This window comes from Phoenix dactylifera, unplaced genomic scaffold (assembly GCF_009389715.1).
Source record: "Phoenix dactylifera cultivar Barhee BC4 unplaced genomic scaffold, palm_55x_up_171113_PBpolish2nd_filt_p 000089F, whole genome shotgun sequence".
NCBI classification, from domain to species: Eukaryota; Viridiplantae; Streptophyta; class Magnoliopsida; order Arecales; family Arecaceae; genus Phoenix; species Phoenix dactylifera.
The window spans coordinates 986,171-1,004,059 of NW_024067678.1; the positions used below are offsets into that span (position 1 = coordinate 986,171).

At 38.2% G+C, this 17,889-nt stretch overlaps 2 protein-coding genes across 4 annotated transcripts in view; both read left to right on the plus strand.

Moving 5' to 3' along the window:
- Positions 1–4,741, plus strand: part of LOC103713520 (protein CHROMATIN REMODELING 4) — a 29,353-nt gene extending 24,612 nt beyond the window's left edge. For all 3 annotated transcript variants that reach the window (XM_039116379.1, XM_039116382.1, XM_039116381.1), the window contains 3 exons: positions 1,577–1,644; positions 1,713–2,397; positions 2,497–4,741. In XM_039116379.1, coding sequence (XP_038972307.1) covers positions 1,577–1,644; positions 1,713–2,397; positions 2,497–4,506 — 2,763 coding nt within the window. In that variant the 3' untranslated portion in view covers positions 4,507–4,741. The remainder of the gene's footprint in view (positions 1–1,576; positions 1,645–1,712; positions 2,398–2,496) is intronic.
- Positions 4,742–10,510: 5,769 nt separating this feature from the next.
- LOC113460903 (cell division cycle 20.2, cofactor of APC complex-like) lies at positions 10,511–17,062 on the plus strand. Its single transcript, XM_026807132.2, has 3 exons — positions 10,511–11,067; positions 13,262–14,538; positions 16,744–17,062. Exons 1-3 carry the CDS (start codon positions 10,993–10,995, stop codon positions 16,820–16,822), a joined length of 1,431 nt encoding a protein of 476 aa, XP_026662933.1. The 5' UTR covers positions 10,511–10,992; the 3' UTR covers positions 16,823–17,062.
- Positions 17,063–17,889: the final 827 nt, after the last annotated feature.

A 17,889-nucleotide genomic window follows, 5' to 3' on the forward strand; every position in this document is an offset into this window, starting at 1 on the left:
GTTTAGAACTGAATTATGGGATGTTTCTTAAAAATTACTGGACGAGCCTGATTACATGAATTGGTTATCTGTATGATTGTTACAAATGCATGATTACAGAGCAGAATTCTTTATATGATTAGATACTTCTAAAGTATGCCTGAAATGTTACCATAGAATGGCCACTGACTTTTTTATAAGCTTCTATAATGTATTTAGTAGGTTTACCAGTTTCTACCTGCTAACGACCAAGTGTAAATAACTAGTACAACCACGCAAGAAGGTCAAAACATATGACTACCAATCCAGTCATAATAATTTCTTGATACATAACTTCTAAGTGCAATATTCTTTATTGTTTATTTACTTTCATAAGTTTGTGATTGGGTCTTTAAAATTAGGACTTCTTAGACAAATATTCTGTAGATGACCTAATGAAAGGATGAGAGAAAATATATGATAGTTTTTTGATCAACTATAACATTTTTTGTTTACTTACAAGAAAATGGAAGATAAAAAAGATGAAAAATTCAAGGAAACCTTGAGACTATTGATTTAATTAAAGGAGGTTTCAATTTGTTGTTTGACATCTTTTCTATTACTTATAGTGTGGTCATTCTTTGATTTGTTTGTTTGTGATATCCTGAGATCGTTTATTTTGTCTTTTCTTGCTAAAGAACAAATCATTAAATGGAGCAAGGGTAGAGATCTCATGTTTACCAGCCATTAACTTGTATGGAAGGAGCAAATATTCACTGGTATTTGGGCCAACTGGTCTGTATTGCATGATATCATGCCATATTGAAGTGTATCAAGGCGTATCGACAACCTACAGCTCATTTCTTATGTGCATTTTCTCTTTTTCTGGGAAAAAAAAATGCTTATTTCTACAAACTGCCCACATTTTGAGAATCATGCCATACTGACTAGCCATCGATACGGTACAGATCCTCAAGATTGAGTCCTTACTATGGAGTAAAATTGTCAATTTTGCTGGAAGTGCAAAAAACAGAGTGGATTTGGTTTAGATCTGCAGGATTTGGATGCTATTTTTAATAACATTATTAGTATCTCATTCTGGATCCAAATATAATTTGAATTCTGAAGAGTTTGAAACTTTATGGTATTGATTTTATGTTGTACCATGTACTATTTGTGTCATGTGGTTCTATTTTTCCTTATGCCTGATAACCTAGGTCTATCTATGATGATGCATGATCTCTTAGTTTTCAAGATCTGTTTGAAGAATTTGGATCCAAATTTCTAGATCAAGGCTAGGATCATAATTGTTAGCAAATCCACAGTGTGGGATGCTAATCCAACTACTAAGCTACTGTTTCTCTTGGTCCTACTTACCACTGCAATCATTTACTTGTGAACCTTTTCCCAGTTGATTGATTTTGGATTTCCATGGTTATCTCATTGCATATTTTTCAAATTCTCATATAGCATTAGCTGTGTTTAGTGCTTTAATGTGCTGGCCTTCATATTAATGCTTTATGTTTTTAGTGCTTTAATGTGCTAACCTTCATATTAATGCTTTATTATACTCCAATTTTTGATCAAATTCACTGGGTGCAATCACTGGTCATGGCAGAGTGGTAACGAAGAGGAGGAACAAAAGCCAGAATATACACCTGCTGGCCGGGCGCTGAAAGAAAAATTGTAAGTGCTTTGTATCTGTTTATGTCCATTTCTATTCTTGGAACTTGCTTAACCCAATTTTCAATCAGTGTTAAGCTCCGTGCTAGACAGAAGGAGCGGATTGCTCGGAGGCACATTAGAGAGTTCCCTAGTTCTGTTGACAAGCCTGATTTACTGATGCAACCAGTTATTCCCTCTGCCAAAGAAGGTGAGGACCTAAATATCAGCAAACCTCTGGATACAGGAGAACAGGCTTCTTCCATCAATATGGATGATACCAAATTATCTCAACCATTTGAAACTAAGAATGAGAGTGAGTCTACTGCAAGACTTGGAAAGTTCTCAAAGCACGGATACAGAAGATTTCATGGAACTCACCTAGATTTTTTTGTCCGACCTCCTGGAAATCTTTCTCCTGATATATTTTTACCTAGCCATCAGTACCAAAGTACAAACTTTGCAAATTCAATTTCTAGCAATCTTCCACCTGTCTTGGGACTATGTGCTCCTAATGCTAATCAGGTGAACTCGACATCCCAAAATTTTGGATCGCTACTGAACCTACCAACATCAAATCATGAACACAGAAAATTGAGCAATAGATTGCCAGAAATTCCATTGCCACCTGCTGCCAGCACTGGAGCTTTAAAAGATACAAACTCTGAAGGTAGAGAAACAACTGCAGATACATCTCTATTGCCCGATACATCTGGAGAGGCATTGCATCACCAATTAAAGAATATGATTCCTGACAGCTACTTTCCCTTTTGTCCTGTATGTTCTGCTATCACTCTCTCTCTCTCTCTCTTATCAATTATTTGAATAGAGATCTTTAGTCTCCAGGATTATAATTGGATGGTGCTTCCTATGCAGCCTCCACCTACATCCTCCAGAAAGGGCCCCCATGATCCTCTAGATGGTTCAGGTTCTTCTTTTGCTTCATTTCAAGAGAAATTGGGTCTTCCTAACTTAGTTCTTGATGATAAGCCACTGTCCAAGTTTTCATATCCATCAAGTACTTTGATGAAGCCACATGCAGATCTATTTCCAAGCTTGTCATTGGGCACAAATATTGATTATGTTAATGGTTCTATTCAGGACTTGCCAAATATTCCCTCAGTGCCAAACTTTAGGCAACATATGAGTGATAATCTGAAGCAAAAACCACAGATGGCAGAGCTACCTCCAATGCTTGGACTAGGTCCAATGCCAACTGCAAGTTCATCATTACCTGAAAACCATAAGAAGGTTCTTGACAACATAATAATGCGGACTCAATCTGCAACGAATAAATTCTTCAAGAAAAGATTAAAGCCAGATGCATGGTCGGAAGATGAACTTGATGCTCTCTGGATTGGTGTTCGTAGGCATGGAAAGGGTAATTGGGACGCAATGCTCAGAGATCCCAAGTTGAAGTTCTTAAAGCATAGAACTGCTGAAGACTTGTCCGCAAGATGGACTGAGGAGCAGCACAAGATAATGGATGAGCCATCTTTCACAGCACTGAAATCTTCGAAGCCTATATTGTTTCCTGGAATGTCTGATGGAATGATGACTCGGGCATTGCTTGGAAGTAAATTTGCCAGTCTTGGGACTGAATCACCTAAGTTTCGCTCTCACCTTACAGACATTCAGTTGGGCTGTGGGGATCTTACATCTGGAGACGGTTATATCAGTACAATGAATGAGAACTACCCACCACTCACAGCATGGAAATCTGACAAAATTAGAACAAGTTATGCAGGAGATTTTTCTGCCCTACCATTTGATAGACTCGAAAAAATTAAGATACCTTTTAATCAGTCATTTCAGCATAATTCATTGGCAGGCAATGGCTTAGGCTCTCTAAGCATGACCTGTCCGAGCAGCTGCGCTTTACAGAAGAATGAAGATGAATTTTGTGCTCAAAAGAATCTTTACTTCCCTAGCATTTCAGACAAATCACTGAATTTGTTACATGATTCCCATAATAATATTCATTCTGGTGTATTCAACAGAGTAATTCCTTTCAGTTCCCAACAGAAGCCCGTTTCTGTTAATTCTCCTCCCAACAATGATAATGCTGTTGGCAATTCAAGTACGAACAAGCTTCCCCATTGGCTTCGAGAAGCAGTCAGCATTCCACCATCCAGGCCACCAGAACCTGATTTGCCCCCAACTGTTTCAGCAATTGCTGAGTCAGTTCGCCTGCTTTATGGAGAAGAGAGACCAACAATCCCTCCATTCACAATTCCGGGTCCTCCCCCTTGCCAGCCCAAGGATCCAAGGAAAAGTCTGAAAAGGAAAAGGAAGATGCAGAGGCTTCCACAACCGATCCCTGATATTGTGTATTCTGCCAGAAACTTTGATCGCGCTGCTTCAAGCACCATTCCTCCTGTACCACCATTAATGGCATGTGCACCCAGTTTCCCTTGGACTGATCTCAGCGAAAGCATCCCAACTCTGAATTTGAATCTTAATTCACCATCCCCGTCGTCATTTTTCAGCCAAGGAAAGAAACAAGGCACGACAGTGTCACCATCTCCTGAAGTGCTCCAAATGGTAGCATTGTCTGTGGCTTCTGGATCGTGCACATCCCCAGCAAGTGACATGCCTGGCACTAGCTGTCAAAGAACTGAATTGCCTGTTCCACGAGATTGTGAAAATTTTGAACGAGATGGAAAGAGTCCGATTGGAGATTTCAAGGGCATTCGTGGGAAGCGAAAGGCAAGCAGGAACTCTCTTTTAGGTTGTTGGGGGAAACTAACAGATAAGCAGGTTGATCATGCACAGAGTGGAGACTCGAGTAAAACTCAGTCAGATTCAGATCAAATAGACCAGCTCAATATTGAGGAAATTTCATCAGAAGAAACTGTATCAGATGGAAGTGAACATGAACTATAAACCTCCTGGTATTTTTGGCCTTCGCCTTTTCCCATATGCTACGCAATTTGGGTCCCCGAATGTGCCGCTTCTGTACACATGGTTCAGAGAGTGTCATCTGAGAGCAAATGGGATGAGACATCTCTCTGTGAAGTTCCTATATAAGAAATATAATCTTGCCAGCTTGGCATTGTTTGTCTCATACTCGATTTCTACAATTCATTATATGGTTAAAAAGACATTCTGTTCCTTCACATTCACGCTCTTGTTCACATTTTTCATGTCATTTTTATATTCCATGCTTTCTCTAGTATATTGGTACTTCAGCTTACTAAGATTCTTGCAAGCTGTGGTTTCCAGGTATGATACACTTTCAGTTAACAAAGGCTGTTGCTCCTGGAGAAGTATTATAAGTGACTGCTGTCACACTTCCGAATCTTCTTTGCCTCTTGTTACTATATTTTGATATCTTAATATGATCTTTCGCTCGTGGCGCAGGTTGGACTTTGCATAACGCATGATCTCTCTTTACAATGCTTATCTGCTACTGATATTCAACAATCTTGGTCTTGTCCTTTAGATGTTTATATCTCCCCAAGTCTTCAACAATGAGGAGTTGAGCACGTATTTTGGTTAGTTTTTTGTGATTTGGAAATGGGTCAAATTAGTGTTTTGACCTTAGTGTGAATTTATCTTTTGTTTATCTATCATCTGTTGGGCTCTTATGCCAATTCCAGGACAGACAGGAACATCTTGTGAGAAGCCCTGGATCTTTTTTCCCGCTTTGAATATTCCGTCTGGATATATATATGCCCCCTGTAATAATCATTTGTACGGTTTGGTGCACTTTTAACCAAGCCATCAAGCTTGCTGTAACTCCGTAAATGTTTCAAAGAGGCATATTTGCAGTATCATTTCCATTTAACAATAAATGAAGTTCGGAGCATGTTCGTTTATAGAGTTCATATACTGGTTGCTTTCCTTCTGTGATTTTTTTTTGCCCCCAAGGGGGTATTCCTAGCTTGCGAGGCATGTTTGTCTCAGTTGCTTTATGGCATATGATACGTTGGGGCACAAGGCAATGATCGCTCCATGAGAATGGTGCTTCTTGAGAAAGGTCTGCGAAACGTATTACAGTCGGAATTCAGTCCTTTGCCTCAGCAGAGGAAAACAGGAATTCCTGAAGATATTTAAATCAGCGAAGAAGTACTCGGTGTATGGTTATGGTCGCCAGTACTCAGTCCTTGAGTATACTCTTGTGTTATTCCAAAGTTTGTGTGTCTATGCCTTTATATTTCATTACCCCCGTAGATTGCAGATTGCAGTTAACAAAGAAATTTTGAGACAGCAGATCATTATGATTTTTTCATAGAGAGATTCTGCTTATAAAATTGTTGCTAAACAGCGACATGCATCTCAGCATATCTATGAGACCATTTTCCGTGGAATCCGTAGATTAAAGGGCTGGCAACTCAAGAGGGAAACTTGAGTTCCAAAAAATAGGTATCTCGGTTGAAGTACGACAATTGGCAACTTAGCCTGCAGCCTGGTTGCCTTCATGAAAGATTATGCAACACTCCCAACGTGTCGTAAGTTTTGCAGAAGATCTTTAGAAAAGCAGCAATTTATGATACCAATATGAACATTATTTCAAGGAAAGCAGCATTGAGCAAAGGAGTGTAACAGAGATCATTATTTTAGAGTGCTATCCTGAGAAATATTAAGTGGACTATCGAGTATTTCTTTGAAGCAAATAGTCCGGTCACTCCTAATATTTCTTTCATGCAAAATCATACATGATTATAACTCACTATCACACAGCAAGAAAAATTCCAGGGCTGTTCGAAGAGTGGACCGTGGACAGAGCCTGGTTCCTTATAAGTCTGATATTTCCTTGTCAGCATGGGCCAACAGGCTAGACTTCGACATCTGGATCGAGGTTCCGTTATCAGTCAGACTTAAATCTCATCTAGATCAAGCTCACTAAAATCATGTAGATTACATGGGTGTTGGATTATTTATCACAGTTTTGTTGACAGTTGGAACTGAGATTCTCCTTGTGCTGAATATCTGCACCAACCATAGTCATGATGGTCCCAAACTTGAACTCAAAAGCTCGAGGTCAATCTGAGATTCATAACCTGACCCAATAATTCCAACAAACTGTTTACTGATCAGACGAGTTGAAAGACCAATTCGTTTTTATATTGGTCTGTCTATGAATTAGGTTATCTGCTTTCTGTTCTTAAATTACAAAGGAGCTGTGATTACGGTAAATTTCCTATCTTGAGAAAAGCAGATAGAAGTCAAAAGCTGGTATTTTTTTCCAATTTCCAGGAGCAGGAACCGGCCAGATCATAAACATAAGAGAGCGTTTATATACACCATATTGGCTGCTTTGGAAAAAGGATATAGAATTATATTATTTAACATTTGTATTGCCTACTCTTATACCATGCAAGTAGCAGTTAATGGAGGCAAGTGAAAATTTTTCCTCTCACCGAAATGGAAAATATTATTTTATTTAGTGCTCTTGTACTGTTACTATGACCATTATTGGTAGTAACAATTTCAAGCTTGAGGGTGCCTGAAGGCTCCATTGGCAAAGTTAGTGACCACTAGATACCAGTATAGGACCTTTTTCTATCTTAATTTTTAAATAAAAAGAAAAGAAGAAAAAGAAGAAATTTGGTAAGGTTCATTTCCATATATACCCACCGTAATGCACTTACATCTGACTGCAACACATATGCCACCATGAATGTAAAGAAGAAATTGATTTCTTCTGTGTGTGTTAGAAAAAAAATACTCTAGATAATCTATAGTTTGCAAAACAATCATAACAAACAAAAAAAATAAAAGGTTGGAGAAATAGAACCTAGCTTAAGGCACGCTATGGAAGATGCTTTCTTCATGGTAGAATTTGCCTCTGCCTACGTGTTTAAAGTTTAATGGCTTCAACTCCAAGATACAATGAAACACTAGAGCCTCTTAATGTACCACTCCAATAAAATGCTTGATAGACCGTGTACCAAATGCAATGCAGTGCCTAAACCCTTAAGAAAATCTTTGTAGAAAAATGCTTTGTGGCATCTCTCTTTATGCACACCTAACTGGACAATAATTTGTAGACCCTTAATTCACTCACACTTTTCAAATCTCACTAATCAACTCTTATTCTCTCACTATTTATTGGATCTTAAGTTGTATGGGATCAAAATGACCTATACCCTAATTATATATATAAGAGGGTGTAAGTCAATAGGTGTCTCATATTAAAGGGTTGCATCCCTTCACTTAATTGACTAAGCCATTGACATATTATGTCCTTTTGATAAAAGACTTGTCTTTTGGACTTAGACTTACCTACCAAATCAAGATATGTGCTGTTTAATTTTAGATTAAGGCACTATTAGTTGTAACCTCTTAAAGGTTTTCCATTATATAACTAATTTTTTTTCACAAACAAAAAGTTCAACTACAAATTTATATTTTTATAAAATTTGGAGAATACAGATGCTATTGATTCAAGAATCTAAGAGTTCAAATGCAGTTGCGACAATGATGACAGAGTTTTGGATAATTTTTCTAGTAGCCTATCCCTAGATATGGTTGAGGCATTGATATGCACACAAGTTTCACTTTAAAATACCTTGACTCATCTTGCAAGTTCAATTTTTAGAGCATCCCTAACTTTATCATATACTAATGCTTTAAAATATTTCAATTTTTAATTTCATATTTGTTTCATTTGTAGATGACCCACCTTCTCATACTAATTACAAGGTTGAAGATTACAAAACAACTATTGTTATTAGCACTGATGATTAGCTTATGCAGGTGACAAGCTTTTTGTGTTTAATTAGGGACAAAGCTTTTTGTTAAAATTTGCCTCTTTCTTGCTGTGCTTAACTGATCTGGACAGAGCAAATTGAAACTCCACGCGTTTGAACTTTAATTAACCAAGGACTGACTTGTTACTCATAATTTATAACAGGCTATAATCAACTCCGCCTGTGTACAACTGAGTGTTGCAAACTATCTTCGAGGAAACCAGGTTTCTGCACTGATTTTCACATATCATCATCTTAGAAAAACAAGTTATTTGCTCTTCTGCATCCAGTTATACTTATCTGGTTGGAATTTACATGTGTTTTTCTCTGATCATATCAAGCTAATCTTGCTGTCTGCATTGATGCTCTTCTCTACTTATTCTTTACCTGCAAGGAAATGACTGAAGCTGATTTGTAATTGTTGCAAACTAGACATGTTTTGTTTCCAATTCTTTGTAAATCTCGCACATTGATAGGTTGAGATCTAGCTATCCTAACAGTGGATGCAGAGGAGATCATGCGTATATATTGTCACGAAGGATTCATGTTGGACTGCATTTTTACAAAGCAAATATGTGACATCACTGCATGAATGTATTCATGGCTGAAAGACCTTTTATGAAGAATTTTTTTGCCTAATAAAATTCTAATCAGTTGCTTGATTTTGATCCTTGTGTGATTGGAATCTTGCTTGATGAGAGAATTGAAGTTTTGGTGCTAATATATCTCAATGTGTAAAGCGAATCCGAATGTCAAAGAGGCTCTGCAATCCTCCAAGTTTGTATTATATTGCTCAAGGAACTAAACAGATCTTGAATTCATATCGGGAATAGTTATGGATTGTTTAGAAGAATCAAACAGTGATGAGCAAGGAAAAAAAAGAAGGAAAAGCATGCATTGTTTATGTGGATCATGTTGTACTGAATTCTTATATCTATACCTTTATTTCAAGAGAGGCAATTTTTGAACTTGTGAAGCTCCTATTTCAAGCTATCGGATGTAGGCCGTTGAATTTTTGTTTTGTATTGAAATTTTGACTACCCTAATATGATGTTATCTTTATATGATAGTGTGACTGACAAGCAGATTATATGTATTTTGAGACATTGTGGCGGCACACTTAGACAACTATCTTCTCTTTGAGTTTATATTTTTGTATGGATTTTATCAGTATTAGAATTTTAAAACTGCTCCATTGGTTATCAATCTAATCGTGATGGTGTGGATTGTTCTCACCTTTGATGAACCAGGCCTAAACAAACAGACCCGACCCAAACCCAAATCGGACCCGAATTTTTTGGGTCGGATCCGATTTATACATGGACCCGACCCAACCCGAGTGACCCGTTGGGTCAAAAATTGTAGCCGTAGACTTGACCCGATCTTCTATTAAGTTAGATCTGGGTCCAAAATTATGACCCAAATAAGGAATTGGGTTGGGTCAGGGTCAATCTGAGATTCATAACCTGACCCAATAATTCCAACAAACTGTTTACCGATAAGACGAGTTGAAGACCAATTCATTTTTATATTGGTCAGTCTACGAACTAGGTTATCTACTGGAGAAGCTTCTTGCCCCTCTCTTTTACTTTATTTTTGATTACATTCATGCAATGATGATGCTAGCTCTATAATTTGATTGAGATCAATGAAAACTTTCTGCTTCTTGGTGATATATTGGCAATTGGGATGCTCTCTTATTTCTTTACGTATTTCATCCACAAATCCTACAGAATTTTCAGCTGCAAAAATAGCCAAACAGACCCAAAATAATTTATTGAACTTGGTTGAATTTCTAACTAATCCATACACAATGTCTGAACAAAATTCATACCCAACTTATAGATCTGATGGATCTTATAAAATCTCACCCATCCAGCTATTGACTCAATTGCTGGACTGGACAAGAACTTAGATCAAAACCTCTACCAAGCCCAGATTTAACTGGCTGTCACGAGTTGGCTGGGTCCATCATCCACACACGTGTTTACTATCTCAGCACCAAAGCCAGGAGCGAAGGCACAGTATCAGCCATCCCCTTAAACGATTGTATACGGAATTCTTTTCCTGTGAGGTCCGTGATTAACATGAAGGAATCTCATCTGGACGGCAGATGTTTCATCCCTCATAAAAAATTCTAAACATATATCTGCACAGCTTGCGTTGAAGCATTTATCCACACCATCGACTTTCCTTTTCCGGATGCTTCTGGAACCCGACCTTGCTGCTTCCCATCCCACGAGTAGTCTCTCCGTCTCTCGGCTCTTCCAGAAGCTCCCATCCACCTCACCCGATTCCTTTCTCTCTCTCCTACCCCTCTCGTCAACGAATGCGCAGCGGAGGCCGATAGCGCGTCGAGTCGGCCCAACGGTAACCCGTGATTGATCGGGCGGTGCTGACGTGGCGGAGGCCCTGGACGGCGGAGATGTGCTGGTCCGGTGGTCTCTCGAACGGGAGAAGGGCGGCCGTCCGATCGGCGTTTCCGCTTGCGCTGGGGCGAAGCCGGTGGACGTGGCTCCGCCGGTGTCCTCGTCGGTTTCGAATTCCAGCTATAAAAGTTTCCACGCCACGCCCAACGTCTCTTTCTCTCTCTCAAGAAGCCTTCTTTCTCTCTCCCACTCTCTCTCAAGAAGCCTTCTTTCGCTCTCAGTTCTCTTGCTTCCTGTGATCGATAATGGAGGATCGATCAATAGCTCGCCTCGGTTGCCTGCGCTCGCCAGCTTGTTCTCTGATGAATCGGACGGAGATTGTGAGTGTTTGGTTTATTTCTCTTTCTTTTTCTTTCCCTTTTTCTCTTGTCTCGTTGATTCGAGTTATATGGTACCCTAATTAGAACACTTTTCGGTATTTAGTTAGATTGCAAGCCAGAAAGCATCCTATTCTTAATATTTGCAGTATTATATGGTTCAAAAATCGAATTTTGCAATGCAGTAGGACACCGTTACATAAAGAATTCGTTGCCTGCTTATCATCATCGTAGCCAGTTTATGTCGCTCTTTGTGTTATGATATATAATCTTGTAAAGATGGCTTTTTCTGACGTTCTTGGTTGAATTTTTCATGATTTTGGACTGTTTTATGTGAAACTAAGTTGATGTCAGCTAGATCACCAATGCTTTTTCGTGATTTGGACTTGTTCGTCAGCAATAACTAACCACCAGCCAAGTCCATGTTTCTGCCACATGTCCTGGCCGGCATGTTAGTTAATTTTCATGGTAAACAGCTTTTAACCCCTTCTTTGTGGACTTCTGATTTTATTATACACTTAAAACTACATCTTCCAATATATAAAGTTGCAAGAATTTGAATATATCCGATCGGGTGTTCATAATCTGGAGTAAAAGGATTCGAACCTTTGCATGCCGGTACCAACTAAGGAGGGTCATAAAAGACACTTCAATCACTTCAACCTATACTAAAAAAATTAGAAAATTTTCTGGCTAAAAGAGAGGATTTTTTTTTTTGCATTATACTGATCAAAATAAGATTTCAAAAACATTATGAGAATATTCCCATACATCTATAGCTATATTACTGTACTTGCACTAAATTTTTGAAATATGGCTCCTGGTGCCACTCAAGAACCTCTAAGAAAATTCATGTTTAGGAAAAAAAAATCCTATAGAAAATTCTTAGAATGATTTCTTCTTCTTCTTTGCCTTCCTAACATAAATTATCAAAGTTTGAACACTTGGGATGCATCATGTATGACTCGAACCAGAACCTCCTCTAAGGAGAGGAATTCCTCAACCACCCTAAGTAAATTATCAGGTCTGAAACTCAACATCTAAGACTTGAAGCAAAACTTACTTAAATATGGCTCTTGGTGCCTCTCAAAAATCTATAAGAAGCAGGAAGTTTGGGAGAAAAAAATTATATAGAGAACTCTTACAAGGATTCTTCTTCTTCTCCTTCTTTACCCACCTGAAATAAATTATCATAGTTTGAATACTTAGGGATGCACCATGTAAGATTCGAACCAAAACCTCTTCCAAGGAGAGGACTAAAGCTCAACGACCCTAATATCAGGTCTGAAACGACTCAAACAGAACTTCCTTAGAGGAGAGTATAGGGCCCAATCATACAAGGAAAACCTCTATGTGAAGAAGGATTTCCATGTGATTGTAGAGTCTCCAAACTCTCCCAAGGTCCTCCAATGCTCATGGATCTTTGATTACCATTATGTTTTCTATTAGAGTTGCTAGAAGAGTAGAGCAAGCAAGTCCATGCAGTGCATCACACATTCAAGAAGGGCAGGGTGGGGAAAAGAAAAGAAATTAGTGAACCTTTGTATGTATTACATGAAAATCTATAGACCTGCTTCGTTAAGGTTGTTAGACCATGCAAAATAGATCCAACCATCTAAATATGTAATAGGTCAGAAAATTTACTTCCAGATCAGAGAAACAAATCTCTTTTATCCAGTTTTATGCTTTGGCTGAGACCGATCCATTTCAGACCAAAGTGGAAATGACAGAAATATTTTGGTTTCGATCAATTTTGTTTTCGTCAGTTTTAGCTGGTTTCAACCATTTCCAATTGGATATGACAGTTTCAGCCAAATTCAACTAAAACTTTTTGTTTTTGTTCAACGCATGTGCTAGTGTATTCTTATGCATCCCCACCACCCCTCCTTGAATCACGAAAAATGTCTTCTTTCCTATATATTCGTAAGATTTTCTTCTACATTTACTCAGCGCATGCCAACCTGCTAGTGTATTAAAAAGGTTGACTTGTTAAGTTTATCATCTTTTGGTAAGTTTTGTTTTTGTGCATTACCAATTTGATTGTTTCTCCAATTGCTTTGCTATTAAGTGATTAAGAATGTGAATAAATTTCTTTACTCTTTTGTCTGATAGCGTGCTTATGTTTGACACTCATCATTCATGTAAAAAGATCCAATCTTTTGTCTGGCAATTGATTCTGACTTTTGGTTGTATGCAGTGCGACAGATTCATCCCGGTGAGGTCTGCAATGGATTTCGATGTGGCCCATTTCTTGCTAACAAAGCAGAAGATAAAAAAAGAGAACATTCATAGGTCTTCCTGCTCGAGCGAGTATTACCAGAAGCTTCTTTCAGAATGTTGCCTAAAGAATAGGACCCGAATACTCATATTCAAGAGGAAGCCCCCAGCACCGGTTAAAGAGTTTTTTGAAGATGTCTACTTTGATTCTTCTTGTAAGTCCAGTGTAGTGAAACAGTGGAGGCACATACCCAAGCATGCAGAGAGGACATTAGATGCCCCAGATCTCATAAATGATTACTATCTAAGTCTGCTTGATTGGGGGAGTAGCAATGTCTTGGCGATTGCCCTTGGGAATGCAGTTTATTTGTGGAATGCCTCTAATGGGTCTAGTTCAGAGCTTATGAGTGTGGAAGCAGATAATGGGCCTGTTACTTGTGTCAGTTGGTCTCCAGATGGGCAGGTGCTCGCCATTGGCTTAAACAATTCTCGGGTCGAGTTGTGGGATCCAAGAGCTAGCCAAAGGTTGAGAACTCTGCGGGGGGCTCGTCGATCACGTGTTGGATCAATTGCTTGGAATGATCACATTTTGACGACTGGGGGAATGGATGGCATGATAAAGAACCATGATGTGAGAGTGCAAAACTGCACTCTTCATAACTTCAGAGGGCACAAGCAAGAAGTTTGTGGGCTAAAGTGGTCGCTATCAGGTCAAAAATTGGCAAGTGGGGGGCGTGATAACCTCATGCACATATGGGACATATCAATGGCCTCTGCAAATCATCCTCCAACTCGGAATCAATGGCTTCATAGATTTAATGATCATACTGCTGCTGTAAAGGCCCTCACATGGTGCCCGTTTCAGCACAATCTGCTTGTATCTGGGGGTGGTGGGACTGACTGGTGCATTAAATTCTGGAACACCCAAACTGGAGACCTCTTAGATTCAGTGAATACTGGTTCCGAAGTCAGTGCACTGTTATGGAGTAAAAATGAAAGGGAGCTGTTGAGCTCACATGGTTTTCCTAATAATCAACTCACCCTGTGGAAGTACCCATCCATGACTAAGATTACGGAGCTTATAGGTCATATATCACCAGTTCTTTCCATGGTTCAGAGCCCAGATGGTTGCAAGGTAGCATCTGCAGCAGCAGATGAGAGGCTTAACTTTTGGAACATTTTTGAGACCCCGGAGGCACCAAAGCATGCAGCTAAAACAGCAGATGCAGGGCCATTTGTCAGTTTCAGTCTTATCAGGTGAGAAAGCTGAGTCATAGGCATATGCATGTGTGTTTATGGGTGCTCCTAGGTGTGTATATCCATAAATATTTATATATACATATACATATATTATTTATTTATTTACATGCATATGTATGGATGTATGCAGGCATGGATATAGTTCAAGGTTATAATAAAATAATGCATTATACACACACATGAAGACACATGTGCATGAATTTGCTAGCATGGTCATACACAAATCCACATTCAAACACAATCACCCATGTATATGCACACGCATATATGCATTTATCTTCATTTGTTATACTTTTCTTTTAGCATGCTATAGGTTCTGATTTTCTTATTATAACATCGCAAGGATCGGCTGGTATTTAGCTCAAGCATTAAAGATGAACTGGTAATTTCTTTAGTTTTGTAAATTTCAGCATGAAAGAAAATTATCGATGTTATTCTTCAACATCATCTGCTTATTTCTATTATTTTTTTAAAATATTAATGTGAATAACATTATGAGAAATATATATTTCTTAACATGGCTTGCATGTTCTAAAAGTTCTGCATTTTAAGAATGCTTTAGTAAATCTTACGATAATATCTAGCCTTAGCTAGTGTACAATATTTTTGCCTTGGGGAAGCCTCTTGCTATCACATTTTGTCCAAGCTATTCCTGGTTTGTGCAACTGCACAATATGACTTAACTAGTAGATAAAATATTGATTGTTAGTGATTAAGATTCTCTTTGCCTCTTACCTTTTTGTGTTAGATACTCTCATAACCGGTACAAGACTAAGATCATGGTACGCTATAATGTACCAAACCGGGCTTGTACAGGGCGCACTGTACCATATCGATTTAGTATCGGTACATGGTACAAGGAGCATACCGATACTCGATATGCCAAACCGGCCTCATACTGGGTGCACCGACAGTGACGGGGTGGCACCGGTAAGGGTCTTTTGCCACTGATATTGGTATGCATGCGCACACACATACACACACTACACACACACACACACTCATATATGAAACAACAAAAGAATTATGGGTCTTCTTCCTTACATATGAAAATGCCCCTAAGTTGTTGGATGCATGCGAGGTTGTGAAAAGACTAGGCAATTAGTAGTCCTGGCCTCCTGGGTATTTGTGTGGGAAATCAGTATCCTTCATTCATTTGGATAAATAGATCATTAAAAATAGGTTGGAATAGTTGGCTAAAAGCTCACTTGATAGCTTTATCGTGCTTAATATGGTACATATTGCTAAATCTGCACCTTTTATGTGGAAGTATGAGGTCATAGATAAATTAAATTGATGCAGCCATGCAATGATGAGAGACAATTTCAGTAGCTTTTAAGAAGCTAGACTCCACTACAATCCAAGATTTTAAGTCATGCTGTTCAATGTTTCTTGCAACGGCTCCACTTTAATTGTTTAATTTTGTTTAAGCTGTTTATGCAGTACATTTATTGTAAGGTGGATGGTGTTGATGGTTAATCCTGAGTTCAAGAAATAGTGTATAAATCCATTTCTTGTCATTCCGCATACAATGGACGAGTTTTTATATAGATTGCATTGCACCCTTCTAATACTTAATTCAACAATTATAGTGATACAAGCCATAAAATGGAGGATGAAAGATGTTGCATTTTGGTTTACATCAATTCCCTTCAGCAATTTCTGTTCTGGGGCCTTAATCTCTATTTTATGTACAAACACAGAAGTGATGTTTAATTGCCTATTTGTGTTCTCGATCCAACCATCGTTTCAGGGGTTGCCTGTAGTTTTGGCCTTTTGGGTCTTCTCCATATCTTGCTCTTTTATAACCTTATATCGGGTTAAGTTATTGAAGGTAAGGGTGACGCTGACAAGTCTATGAAAATGACAAGCAACTGGTGCATAGGGATTTCACATCAACCATACTACTCTTGTTTAATCCTTCCTCTTTTTTGGCATCTTTATATTCCCATTTCTCATGCTCATTATCGATGCAGTTTGGAAGTTATTTCTACACACTTACACAAACCCAATGAGTTTCAAGACTCTATAATGATCATCTTTTTTTTCTGCTACTTTACTATCTGCTATTCGAGTTTGACCTTTCCACTGTAGTTCTACAATATTATGGATGTGTAACTCCATTTGATTCATGGTTTATCTTCTTTATATATATATGTATGTCTTGAATATGTGTATATTGTTAATACCATATGTTTTCAGGTGTTTCCTTGTGTTTCTGCAATCTCTGGTAACTTCTACCATCCAAATTTTGTTGCGCAATAACTGTTCCCAGAAATGAAGCATGAGCAACAGAATTTGAGGGGGAAAAAAGAATTGAGGGAAAAAAATCACAAGTGGGAACCATTTACATTTTCTTCTATTAAATGCATTATCTGCAAACAAGGTGGAAATTAAAAAGGTTTAGGAGCTGTAGTCTGCAGTGTTTAGATGCTGTCCAAAGTTGTACCACAGAAAATGCTTGTCAAGGTACTAGCAAATTCTTCACCAAAATCCATATCTGTGAAGCATTTTTTGAGCAGAATTGTTTTGTTCTATCAGTTGCTAACATTCTTACTGCATTACTCAGAAAATTGCATTTGAAGGTTCAGTAGATAAAGGTATTATCCAGCAGACTTGGGCTGCTCTTCTTTCTAATTTCATATTGGTATGTAACTTGTGTATCTTCATTTTTTTTAATTCCTTGTTGTTTTCATGCTATGCTACACAGGGCCTGGGTATGTGTGTTAGGTGCACATGTGTTTCTAAGCATCTCTCCTTTCAATATGAAAGAATTTTTATTTATGGAATTATTTCTGAGTGTCACACTAATGTCCATCTTAAAGTGTCAAATGTGGGTACTTTAAGATAATTTGAAGGGTCTGATTAACATAGTTTCATGTCTATCCATAGCTACTACCACTCCCACTGCTATAGCAACCACCACCAACTCTGCTTTTTTCTATCAGGAAGCATAAGATTGATAAGAATATTCAAACATCCATAAGAAGCCATATCATATTTCCTGAAGTCCCTAATGAGAGAACATTGTGGGTGTGAAGGAGAGCAAAATAAAATTTTGGTGAAGAAAAGGCAGGTCTCTAACAACTTGCCTAAAGATGATTTATTAAGGATAAAGGTGGAAGAACTAATGACTAGCAAGTGCTTGACCATAAGGAGTAACTCAAATTCTTAAAGAAGTTTGCAAACTATACCCACATATAATATTTTTTGAAAATGAAGGCCAAAGCTTTATTGTGAGTTCTAATGCTCCTGGGAAGAAACTCGGTGGATCTTTTCATGCGGTAGATGGCGCAACAGAAATGAAGACACACCCTATCTCATCTTTTTTAGGTTATTTAGTGTATG

Excerpts from the sequence above, each read along its gene's own strand:
- LOC113460903 (XM_026807132.2), top strand. The coding sequence starts at position 10,993 with ATGGAGGATCGATCAATAGCTCGCCTCGGTTGCCTGCGCTCGCCAGCT. Across the intron at positions 11,068-13,261 it reads TGATGAATCGGACGGAGATT|TGCGACAGATTCATCCCGGT; the intron begins GTGAGTGTTTGG and ends GGTTGTATGCAG. Across the intron at positions 14,539-16,743 it reads GTCAGTTTCAGTCTTATCAG|GTGTTTCCTTGTGTTTCTGC; the intron begins GTGAGAAAGCTG and ends ATATGTTTTCAG.